The sequence below is a fragment of the Amblyraja radiata genome, chromosome 10, assembly GCF_010909765.2.
Source record: "Amblyraja radiata isolate CabotCenter1 chromosome 10, sAmbRad1.1.pri, whole genome shotgun sequence".
NCBI lineage: Eukaryota > Metazoa > Chordata > Chondrichthyes > Rajiformes > Rajidae > Amblyraja > Amblyraja radiata.
Genome location: NC_045965.1, coordinates 50,402,492 through 50,415,337, shown reverse-complemented (window position 1 = coordinate 50,415,337; position 12,846 = coordinate 50,402,492). Strand labels below are relative to the sequence as shown.

Below are 12,846 nucleotides of genomic sequence, written 5' to 3'. Positions count from 1 at the left end.
AATGTGCAATATCTGCACCAGTCTTCCAAACAATCTATACCCTTGCAATTTGCGTACAGGAAAACATCAGCTTTCTGGCACCTTGACAATAAGAATGTATGTCAGTGCTATTCATTGATTGCAGCTCATTTAACACTATAATACAGAATATGCTCATCTCAATAGATATTGATCTTGTCCTTTGGGGCTTTCATCTGCAACTGGTCTCTGGATTTACTAAGAGGCAGACCTCGGGTTGTTAGAATAGGTCATTACATTTCTTCTGTCCTGAAACTCAAGATTGGTGAACCTCAGGGTTGTGTACTCAGTTCCTTGCTCGTCTTTTATACCTATGATTGTGTGGCCAAGTTCAATGCCAACTCGATGTCTTAAGTCCACCAATGACAATGATCAACAAAAACAACGATGAGATGTAGTACTGGAAAGAGATTGATATCCTAATGTGATGGGACATAAGGATAAGATGTTAGGTCAACAACCTAGCCTTGACATCAAAAAGACAAAAAAGTTGGTTGTTGACCGAAGAAAATAGGCAAGTGAACACAACACAGTCCTCATCAATAAAGTTGCTGTGGAGATGGTTAACAGCTTCAAGTTCTCAGACATCTATAACCCCACAGCCAAACCTGGTGCCTTCACACTGATATGATCAAGAAATTGCATCAGCGTATTTACTTTCTTAGTGGTCGAGAAGATTCAGCATGTCCACAAGGATTCTCTCAAATTTCTAGTTGCACTGTAGAAATGTTCTGATAGGATGCATCTTAGCATGGTATGGCATTTGCTCTGATTTTGACTACCTGGAACTGCAGAAAGTGATGAACACTTTCTCACAGGTTTAACACTTCCTTCTATTTGCTCACAGTGTATTGCATTAGGAAGGCTGGAAGTATCAAAATTGCCTGTCACCCTAGCCATTCCCTCTTTATTCTTCTATCTTCTGGATAAGGATACAGGAGATTAAAAACATGGATGTCCAGATTTAAGAACAACTTATTTGGCGCTATTAGAATCCTGAATGTATCCTTTCCAGAGGTGCCACCATGTGCTCTTATTCTTAACTTGACTCCATTCAGTTATTCTGTTATTGTACTGCTTGCACTGGAATCTTGCACCATTCTGCTGTTTGCACTTGTATATATTGTATTTATTATTATTATTATTGTATGTATATGAATTACTCTGTGAGCTTTATCTGAACAAGGAGTTTCATTGCACCCAGTCAGTAAACTAAATAAATTTAATAATCTAGTAGTTTAGGCCAGCATTTGTGGAGAGATATTGAGGTAATATAATATCATAAGTTGTAGTAAACCAAGCATTGTGAATCAAACGGGTTTTATTACCGAAACAGTGGTTGAACACACGCGCGCTTAGTTAGGAGAACAGTTAAATGCTTGTTGCCTTTGAGAGGACCAGCACACGCCTGTTGACTCGTGGGCTCGAGCTGAGCTTCTCATCTCCAACTGTCATCTGCAACTGTCAACTGTCATCTCCCTGTCACGTGATCGTTCCAGTTCTAGTGGCGAAGGTTCGATCAGTAAGTGGCTTGACCACCAGGTGGCGCCACATGACCCCCCCCAAGAACCGGAGGAATGAAAATGAGCAGGGGCCCCAGTAAGGCATCCAGACCGCGTGTACACATGGTCCGTGCTCAGAGGCACCACCAACAGAGGCGAGGGTGGGTGCAGGAGGCCAAGCGGCCGACCCCTATGACGGGGCTGTGCTACCTGCACCGGCTGATCAATGTCGACATGATCAGGCTTAAGGCGGGCCACTGAAACAATCTCCCGTCTGCCCCCCCATGTCCAGCACAAAAGTCGCGGTACCATGATGCAGCACCCGTAAAGGACCTTCGTAAGGCCGTTGTAGCTGGGTTTGATGAGGGTCTCTGCGAAGGAAAACGTACTGACAGTCCTTGAGGGTGGGCAGGACGTGTGAAGTAGTAAGTCCATAGCGAGAGGTTGGTACAGGGACAACTGGCCCACCCGCTCACGGAGATGCACCAGCGCAGCTGAAGGAGGCTTTTGCTGCCCACGTGCTGCTGGGATGAAGTCCCCTGGAACCGTAAGCGGTGCGCCGTACACCAACTCAGCGGATGAAGTAGCCAAATCCTCTTTCGCAGCAGTACGGCTCCCCAACAAAGCCCACGGCAACTCATCTAACCAGTCCAGGCCCGTGAGCTGTGCCGTCAGGGAGGACTTCGGGTGCTGATGGAAACGTTCCAGCAGCCCATTGAATTGTGGATGGTAAGCTGTGGTGTGGTGCAGCTGTGTACCCAGCAGTTGGGTCATGCAGAGGTGAACTGCGTGCCGCGGTCTGACCAGATGTCCACCGGCACACCAAAAACGGGCGATCCAGTGAGCAGTGAGGGCACAGGCACATGTTGCGGCAGAGATATCGGCGAGCGGGCCAGCCTCTGGCCATCGCGTGAACCGGTCCACAATGGTGAGAAGGTGGGTGACACCCCTGGATGGTGGTATTGGGCTCATGAGATCAACGTAGATATGGTCAAAGCGACGGCGCGGCAAAGCGAAATCCTGCAGCGGCGCCTTGATGTGACGCTGGACCTTAGATGTCTGGCAGGGAATGCACGCCCTTTGGCCCAGTCGGCAACCTGCTTCTGCAACCCGTGCCACATAAACTTTGCCGCTACCAGCGCCGTCGTTGACCGGATGGAAGGGTGGGCTAAACCATGGAAAGAATCGAAAATCCGGTGACGCCAAGCCGCGGGGACGATGGGCCGAGGCTGGCCAGTAGAGATGTCATATAGGACCATGGTGCTAGCGGGTCACAGCGGTACATCCTCCAAGGACAGGCCTGAAATGGCAGTGCGGTAGGCATGCATCTCCTCATCGTCCTGCTGCGCAGCTGTTAGGGCCGAATAGTCGGTGCCCTGGGCTAAACTGAGGATGGCATTGATGGTAGTGCAGGACAACGCGTTGGTGCCCTGGTTGCTTTTACCCGCAATGTGCTGGTAGACAGGTTGTCTACTCGGAGATGTAAGCCAAGTGACGCTGCTGCCGTGCGGACCAGGGATTGGAGACCTCCACGAAAGCAAATGTGAGGGGCTTGTGGTCGGTAAAGGCCCAGAAAGGTCTGCCCTCAAGGAAATAACGGAAGTGGCGGACGGCCAGGTCGAGCGCCAGGAGCTCATGGTCAAGATCGCTGTATTTCTGTTCCGGAGGGTGTGTGATGGATGAAAAAGGCGAGTGGCAGCAGCCATCGATCAGCTGTTCGAGTACTCCACCTACAGCAGTGTCAGATGCGTCCACAGTCAGGGCGGTTGGAGCCTCAGCCCGATGGATCAGTATCGTTGCCTATGCTAGCGCCTCCTTTGAGCCGTCGAAAGCGGCCGTGGCCTCCGAATCCCACTCGAGGTCCCGCTGCTTGCTGGCCAGGAACTTGAACAACAGCCGCATAATCCTGGCAGTCGCTGGCACGAACCGATGTTAGAAATTCACCATGCCAACAAACTCATGGAGACCTTTTACCATGGAAGGCTGAGGAAACTGCCAAATGGCCTCAACTTCCCCCGGTGGGGGTCCCTCTACGCAGTGATTCTCCACCTCTACATTGGGGACCTGGGGTGGAGGGTATTGCACCGAGGTGTTTCCTGCAACCTGTTTCTCTCGCGGTTCACAGACTCGCCAGCCGCCTGCCACTTTTGCGGGCTGGAAGAGTCTGTGTACCACGTGTACATGGAGTGCGTGAGGCTGCAGCCACTGTTTGAATATCTAAAGGGGCTGCTCCTTGCCTTCTGGCTGCATTTTTCACCCACCATCCTCATCTTTGGACACCCTGTGCGTAGGGGAGAGGGTAGGGCTGAAGATGTCCTGGTTGGGTTGCTCCTGGGCCTGGCCATCCGCGAGTCACGGCGCCAGACGGTGGAGGGCTCTACCCGAGCCAGCTGCCTGCCCCTTTTCCGGGGTTACGTCCGTGCCCGGGTGGGATTAGAAAGGGAATACGCCCTGTCTGCGGGCACCCTGAGGGAGTTCCGGGACCGCTGGGCTCCGCAGGGTGTTGAATGTATCCTCAATAAGGATTGTATCATAGTTGTGTAGTAGTTTATTATGGATACATGTTTGTATTGTATTATGGTGGTGGGTTCTGGCTTGTTTTATTGTAGTGTAATATTATTTTTAATAATTGAATAAATTAAAAAATATATATTTTTTTAAAATGGCCTCAACTTTGGCCAGGAGCGGGACTGCACCATGCTGGGTGACGTGATGACCAATGAAATTAATTGAATTAAGGCTAAACTGGCACTTAGCCAGATTAATGGCCAGGCCGTTTTTGCTCAGCCGCTGGCAAAGTAGCCGGAGGTGCGTGCAGTGCTCTTGACAACAGCGACTGGCAACGAGAATGTCACCCAGGTAAACGAACAGAATGTCCAACCCACGGCCTACCATGTCCATAAGGCGTTGGAAAGCCTGAGCGGTATTCTTGAGACCTGAGGAATTCAAACAGGCCAAAGGGTGTGATTGCGGTCTTGGGCACGTCATCTGGGTGCACAGGAATTTGATGGTAACTGCGGACCAAGTCGATTTTTGAATATAATTTTGTGCTTTCCAGATGGGCAGTGAAATCTTCAATGTGGGGATCATGGCGTTATTAAGACAGCGGTAGTCCCCACAATGCCTGCAGCCCCCAGACGCTTTAGGGACCATGTGAAGGGGAGAAGGCCAAGGATTGTCTGACCGACGCACAATGCCCATGTCCTCCATTTGTTGGAGCTCATCCTTGGCCTTGATCAGCCATGATCATATTGAATGGCGGTGCTGGCTCGAAGGGCCAAATGGCTTACTCCTGCACCTATTGTCTATTGGCAAGCTGCAGTTTATCGGGGGAAGCCTGCGTGCCCGTGAGTGGAGCGGTGGTCCGGTGGTGGGGATATGATGCAGCACGCCGTGTTTGGAGTGGGCGGATTGGAACTGAGGAATTAGGATGTCGAGGAAGTCTGCCAGTATCTGAGCATACACACCGTCTCAGCAGAAGATACCGAATCGAGGTGGGGGCAGCGGGAACGGTGGGACGCAAAGAGATGGGTTGGAAAGTCTCAGAGTGGACGAGGCATTGTCCCTTCACATTGACCAGCAGAGAATGTGCCCGGAAGAAATCGGTGCCCAACAACGGTTGGGAGACATCTGCGACAGTGAAAGGCCAAGTGAAGTGGCAGGAGCCAAAAATAAGGGGAACCGTACGTCTGGATGGGGATGCTGTTGACGGCGGTCAAGGAAGGCCTTCACTTACCGGAACGAGTGTCGACTCTCGACGGGGGCAATATGCTGACCTTTGCTCCCGTATCGTCGAGGAAACGATGCCCAAAGTGGCGATCCCAGCTGAGGCGATGTTTCTGGCCGACCACGATAGCCACCATTGCTTTTCCCGGATGCGTACAGGGAGAAAAGCATCGATGGGCCTCGGATTCCCAGCATTAGTGGTAGTAGCACCATGTACCTTTGCCGGCTTCGACATTGTGCTGGCAGCATGGCCGCTGGGACCGCCGGGGAACTGCAGAGACCCGACTGATGGAATCACCATTCTGCTGTTTGGCCTGTCACAGCACGTCCGCTCGTTCAGCCAGCTGCTGGGGGTTGGCGAAATTCGGCATCTGCTCCAGAAACGCTTGCTCTAATCGGAGGCAAGGCTGATGTCCGTCCATCAGTGAGAGCATCTCACTCATCAGCACCTGACGGTGTGCGGTCGCCGAGCCCATCCATGTGAAGGAGCCGGGCAGGCCATTCGCGACGGATGAGCCCAAAAGTGCGCAATAGGAGTGCTTTGAGGCTCTCGTACTTGCCATCATCGGGCGGTTGGCGAAGGTGAATGTATGAGGTGTCTGGCGGTGCCTCGGTCCCACGCACCGACCACGTAGAAATACTAGGTCACATCGGCGGTTATGCGTCGAATATTGAACTGGGCCTCGGTCTGTTGGAACCATACGTGTGCCTGTGCGGTCCAGAAAACGGGCAGTTTGAGAGCGACTGCGTTCTGCTGGGCCGGGTTGTCATCTGCGTCCATTATCAAAATCCAAAAGAAGCCGTTTGGGATGGTCGAGGGTCACCAATGTAGTAAATCAAGCATTGTGAATTAGTGGTTGAACACACGCGCGCTTAGTTAGGAGAACAGTTAAATGCTTGTTGCCGTTGAGAGGACCAGCACACGCCTGTTGACTCGTGGGCTCGAGCTGAGCTTCTCATCTCCAACTGTCAGCTCCAACTGTCAACTGTCATCTCCCTGTCACGTGATCGTTCCAGTTCTGGTGATGAAGGTTCAATCAGTAAGTGGCTTGACCACCAGGTGGCGCCACTAAGGGTGACTTTGTTTTTGTCAGAGTAGCCAGTTCTGATACAAACTTGAAATTGTTGAATTCAACAAGTCCTGAGCAATATAACTTGCCTGGCCAGAAGATCAGATGCTGTCTATCAAGCAGGTATTGAGCTTCATTGTCATTTTGGAAGCTTGCATGTGAAATGATTTTCCATTTTATTTGTTGTGTGTTTTGGTTCAAGACGAGCGAATATCAGTTCATGCCATCTGAAACTGTCAGTTAGGTATGTAGTCTGAGTTAAAAAGTAGACCTGAAGTAAAAGACACATTGCATGCAAAAAGTATAGATCATAATTTACTAGTATAATTAGACTCCCAATTGGATATGGTCTTTCTTCACGACATTTTAGTATTAGAGATACAGCCCGACCCTTCACCCCACCGAGTCTGCACCGACCAGCGTTCCCCGCACATTAACATTACCCTACACACACTAGAGACAATTTTTACGATTAGACCAAGCCAATTAACCTACAAACCTGTACGTCTTTGGAGTGTGGGAAGAAGAGGTGTATTAGAGAAAACCCACACAAGTCGCAGGGAGAACGTACAAACTCCTTACCGACAAGCACCCATTGTGAGGATCGAACCTGGGTCTCTGGCGCTGTAAGGCGGCAACTCTACCACCCCAAGAATAAGAAAATAATTTAGAAGCTAAGAATTTAAGAAACTAGTTAGTAGTTGTAAAGGATTATATAGGATTGAAAAAGATTTGTAACATTGAGTATCCAGATGTGTCATGATTTACAGGCTCTAGCATTTATGTTCCCAGGTGGAATTGATTAAGGACCGAATTGGAGAAGGAAGGAAAATTAGCAAGAAAAGAGCTCAGGACTGCATCAGATTGACTGCACTAGAAATATATATGATTTGTAATCTTTACTTGGATTCAAAATCCCTATTGTTAAGGTTTTTAACTTTTTATTTACTTTTTGTGACAGAAATGCCAGATCTGTTGGCAGTAGAAGATGATCCGATGGAGTCAGAACCTTGGGCTAAACCACTCGCTCATCTTTGGCAAAACCGCCCACAGAACTTTCTCGCAGAACGAGAATACAACAGTACAATGGCACAGCTAGCACCTCACTGTTCCATTTGTGCACTCTTCCAGTTAAACCAGGTTGGTATATTTTTTGATTTCCTCTCCGGTGTTTGAAATTGAATGAAAGATTTCTTTTTGGATTCCTTTATGCTGTAGATCACATTGAAATGTAGAAGATTGTAAATTGTATAACTGAAAAAAACAAGGTCTTCAGGTTCTAGTTGTTTGCTGAATGGCCATGAATTACGCAAAGAGTAACTATTCTAAATTCATGAAGATATTTTGTTTTTAGCTTGTTCATTGTGAAGCATTTTGTAAACAAGAGGCCACTGTTACAACACTATCTAAACTGGGTGCTATTGCATTGATTTAAGTTCTGTTTATAACAATGTTATGGAATACTCAAAAGTACCTCAAGATATTTCTTAGCAAAAATTCATATGTAATGAATTTCTTGATTCTAAGATGTTGGGAGTTGCTATGTGATCTTTTTGTTTTCTTCTGGCAATATTGTGTAAAAGGTGCCTCATGTGACTGCTGGTTACACTTCCCATTAATAATATTTTCAGTCTTTTGATGTAAATTATTTAAACTAATCTCCATTTTTGTGAAGTTTCTGAGCTATGTAAGTCTATTCAATGGTCTCAGCATTGGCTAGTACCCTAAACTGCTGAATAATAGTTTGCTATCGTTCTAGGCCCATCATAGCAAAACAAGCTGCTCTGAATCAGTCGAAGGCGCTAACTTTCCTGTTGATACATTAGACTACAGTGTTATTTGCCGGGGCCAGGTTGACAGGAAATGGGGGCTGAACTGGGCCTTTTGCTGGTTAATAAGATGAAATTAGTTTGGTGCTGCACCTCAAATTGATATAATTCTGTATAGTGATGTGAATAATTGTGGCTGCAAAATTTACTGAGACAGATGAGTAGGAACATAAGAAATGAAGAGAGCATAAAGAGGTTACAGAGAGAGTGGAATAAGTAAGTGGGTAGAGATCTGGAAAATTGAATATAATGTAAGAAAATGGATGCAGTCTTTGATTTCTGACTATAATTCGGAGTGGCGGCGCAGCTCTGGCTGCAGCGGCTCACCGGCAGTCCCGTTTGTTTGTGTTTTTTGTGTTGTTTATTTTGTTTTGGTTAGTCTAGTTTTTGGTTCTTAGTTTGTGTTTTGGGGGGTGGGGGATTGAAACGGGGTTTGCAGTCTCTCCCTGCGGGGGAATGCGACTTTTTTGTCGTATTCCCCTTCTCTGCCTCCGTCTGCGCTGAGGCCTAATGGAGCTGATGACCTCGAAGCTCCGGAGGCAGAGCCCGTCAGGACTCGCCCTGAGGTCGCTCCCGTGAGGGCGGTCCGGCTCAGGGCTGGAACAGTGCTCCCGTGAGAGGTTGTGGAGCTCTCGTGAGGGCGGCCAGCCCAAGGGTGGAACGAAGCTCCCGTCGGAGCGGCCGAGCTCGGGGAGGTGCGGCACTCGCAGCCCGAGGGAGAAGCGACGCCCAAGTCGGGGCGGCCCGGCCGGAGGGAGAAGCGACGCCCAAGTCGGGGCAGCCCGGCCAGAAGGAGAAGCGACGCCCAAGTCGGGGCGGCCCGGCCGGGGGGAGAAGCAATGCCCAAGTCGGGGCGGCCCGGCCCGGGGAAGAAGCGACGCCCATGTCGGGGCGGCCAGGCCCGGGGGAGGTTCGGCGCCCATGTCAGGGGCGGCCCAGCCCGAGGCTGAAGACGGCACGGTACTCACGTGAGGGTGGCTGGGACGGTGTTCTGGCGGTGGTGGCCTGAGTTCGGGGTTCGGCCGCGGGCCAGCGGCTGCGTCTGCAGGACTGGTGGGCGGCAGCTTCGACCACCCCGGGCCGCGGTGTTTGAGCCGCGGGACTGATTTATAACATCGCCCGGGGGGTTTCGCCTCAGCACAGAGGGAGAAAAGGAGGGAAGAGACTGCAGACCTAAGACTTTTGCCTCCATCACAGTGAGGAGATGCTGGGTGGACTCACTGTGGTGGATGTTAATATGTGTGTATTGTTGTTTTTATTGTATTATATGTATGACTGCTGCAATTTCGTTCAGACTTTGGTCTGAATGACAATAAAGGCATATCTATCTATCTATCTATCTATAAACCAATTTATAAGTATATAATCTAAATGATGAATGATTGCTGAATTCTGAGTTGTAAGTTGTACGGGTAAACTGGTGGTGACATGCAGAAGATATGCAGATACAGTGAAATAGCAAAACTAATTTTAAAGAGGAATTGAATGCTATACTAAAAACATTATCCCTCAGTTATAGGGGCCTTCGATGAGATGCATCTAGAGTACTGCATTCAATGTGGGCCTCCTTATTCAAGAAAGAATGGTAATATGTTGGAAATAGGTCAGAGGAGGTTTACTAGACTGATAGCAGGAATGGTTGGATGTCTTGCGACAGGTTAGGTTTATATCCCTTGGCAATTTGAAGAGTGAAGTGATCTTGGATGTTGAGAAGATGTGTCCTCTTGTTGGAGAATCTAGGACAAAGAGTCGCCTTTTTGTTTAAATCGACAATTTGAGGCGAGGCCCTGACTCTTTGGAACTCTTTCTCAAAGAAGTTCAAAGCAACATCTTTCAATATTTTTAAACCAAAGAAAATAGTTTTCTGATTAAAAAAAAAAAAGGGGTGAAATGTTACCATGGATAGACATGGAGTTGTTCATAAAATGGCACACCAGATTCAAAGGGCTGTGGGCTGCTCTATTCTTATGTAAATACAAAATATAGTGATTTCTGCAGTCAAATCACGTATTTAAACATCACCAGCAGAAACCTGATTTTATTTTAAATTTAAACTATATTGTTCAGCAGCTGCCTGAAACTTCACGTGCACAAGTTGATGCTGCAAGTTGATCTTCTAGAACAGTTATTCTCTGTTTCTTCATGAACATTCCTATCTTTTGTTTAAAAACTTTGTATCTCATTGTGGTTTACCTTGTTTTGGATGGTCAATCCTAGTCCAGAGAGTTTCAATGAAACCGCACAATGTTGCGAGTCATCGGCACAATGTTTTGAAGGTGCATTTGTGTTTTCTTGCTAGAATGTTTCCATTTTAAGAAAACATGAACACACAAAAAAGTGAAAACCTGAATTATCTTTAGTGAGCTCTTGATAATTTAAATTTAGTATTTATTTAATCTTTAAATGTCTTGAGTTGATAAAATATTTCTGGATTGTGCGTGGGCTCTGTGATGTATGCATTATTATGGTATAAAGACTAAATATCATGTGTTCACACATTTGGTTACTTTAGCAGCTGCTCTGAGATTTGGAGCAAGCAGCCAACAACTAGGATGCGTCACCCACGGTCAGCCATGACTTGGGGGGGCTTACCATTAATTTAGTTGAGCTGTTTTAGCCCGTGAATGCAATTGGATTAATAAATATCACCTTAAACTGATGCTTCAGCAATTGCTTAAATTTATTTTCTTTTATCCTAACTGCAGTGAACCTTGAAATTCATTTGTATAATTTAACAACTTGCTAGATATTTACTCCTGATACTGTGGTAGTTTGCTATTTCTTTGTACACCATGACCAGCAGAAATAACTTTGAACTCTTTTGAAGTGTTCTGATGTGCCTAACTGATTTTCTTCCCTTATCTATTACCTTTTCTATATTTTTAATAGATAGACTGTCAAGAAGGTCACAATTTCAGAAACAAAATCCAACATTTGGATGCAGGTAGACTTGAAAACAAAATGAAAAGTAAGCCATTGGTTCCAGAGATGTGCTTCACATCTGGAAGTGACCATGTTGATATGAGCCTTCCCACCTCTTACATCGAGGAAGATGGAACAAGCGCCCTGATTACGTGTGCCAAGTGCTGTGTTTGCGTTCATGCAAGTAAGTGTTGCATAGGGTTTCTTTTCTAGCAAAAAAAAGAAAGCTTTGGACAAGCATAGGTAGTTCTCTCCATGATGCCAGTTAAATATTTACTTCACAGTGGGCATCAAATTATCTGGTTGTTTACTTGTTGCTTTGCTGTGTTTAGAATGTTGCTAGACATCAAACATTCTAGGAATTGGTAACCACATTGTTGTGACCACTAACTTTGGAAGTGTAAATGTCGAAGTTTTGAGCAACAATTTTTTAATTTATTCTATGAAAGCTGCATGGTAACTCAAATATCACTGTACCTTAATTGGTGCATGTGACAATAAATGTGAATCTGATCTGAAAAGGGAAACCTAGTTTGGATCCTAAATATCTCTCTCATTTAGTCAACCATTGTGCATTTCCTGGTATAAGAAGTTGGGCTGGTATTTGAATGATCTAGAACTTCGAACCTTTTAAACCTGCCCCATTGTATTTTTTCTTTGTGGACGAGTCTCCTATTAGTTCAGCAAGGTTGACAAAATTGCTAGAGAAACTCAGCGGGTGAGGCAGCATCTATGGAGCGAAGGAATAGGTGACATTTCGGGTCGAGACTCTTCTTCAGACTGAGTGTCAATTTGCAATTAATGCTTCAAGGAGTTTCAGTACAGTTGGGGGCGCTGCGAGCCGGCTACCCTGCCAGCAGTGTGTTCGTTATTTCGGGGGGTTTTTTGTGTGTCCAAATGTTAGTTTAGGTGTCTCTCCGGTATGTCTTGCGTGGGGGGTGGTGGGAGAAAAGAGGGGGAAACCGCTTTTCGGTCGCCTCCTCGATGGAGAGGCAAATTTTTCCATGTCGCCTCCCTCGTGGCCCAACAGCTTGGATTGGCGCGGCCTTTCCCGGAGCTTCAGCAGTGGACGCAGCGTGGACTTTTCCATCGCAGAGTGGGCATACCCTTGCTGGGGTCGCCAGACAGGAGTGCTTCGATCGCTGGCCTGGTGACTGACATCATGAGTCTTCAAGACGTAGGCATGGCGTTGACTTATCATCTGGAGTCTGGGATCCCTTGCCGGGGATCAACGGAGAAGAGCTCCGACTGCTGGCCTGTGGCCTATAACATCCTGAAGCCTCCGGTAGGAAAGTGCCGATTCGGGCGTTCCAAGCTGCGGATTGTGTTCGACCGCCTCGACGTTGGAGTTTAGATCATCCCCACAAGGGGGCCTGTACATCTGGCCGTCTGTAGCGGTGACTACGGAGGGTTTATGGCCCCGACCATGGATGAGCAAAGGAGGAGAACTGATTGAACTTTGTTGCCTTCCACCACAGTGAAGAATGCTGTGGTGGATGTTTGTGTAAAATTTTTTTGTGTATTGTGTGTTCTTTTTTTAAGTGTATCGCTGATGGCAAATTCATTTCACTCCACCTTCGTTGATGCATGTGACAAACAAATTTGACTTTGACTTTACCAAAGTGAGGTTGAAAGCAAAGATACCTAGAAATGTGTAACTGTTAGTCTTTGAAGAAGGGAGGGCAGATTGTGAAATTGGCTTTATATGAAGGCATAGATAAGAAAAGTAATTAGGTATGTCTTCAAATGTCTTTTATGGTTCAAAGTACTTTGAACCAT

General features: G+C 47.2%; 1 protein-coding gene across 3 annotated transcripts in view; it reads left to right on the top strand.

The window, feature by feature from the left end:
• The window catches only part of kdm4a (lysine demethylase 4A), a 76,715-nt gene that overhangs the window by 37,164 nt on the left and 26,705 nt on the right, over positions 1-12,846 (top strand). For all 3 annotated transcript variants that reach the window (XM_033028817.1, XM_033028816.1, XM_033028815.1), the window contains exons 13-14: positions 7,278-7,456; positions 11,035-11,251. In XM_033028817.1, the coding sequence (XP_032884708.1) occupies positions 7,278-7,456; positions 11,035-11,251 (396 nt within the window). The remainder of the gene's footprint in view (positions 1-7,277; positions 7,457-11,034; positions 11,252-12,846) is intronic.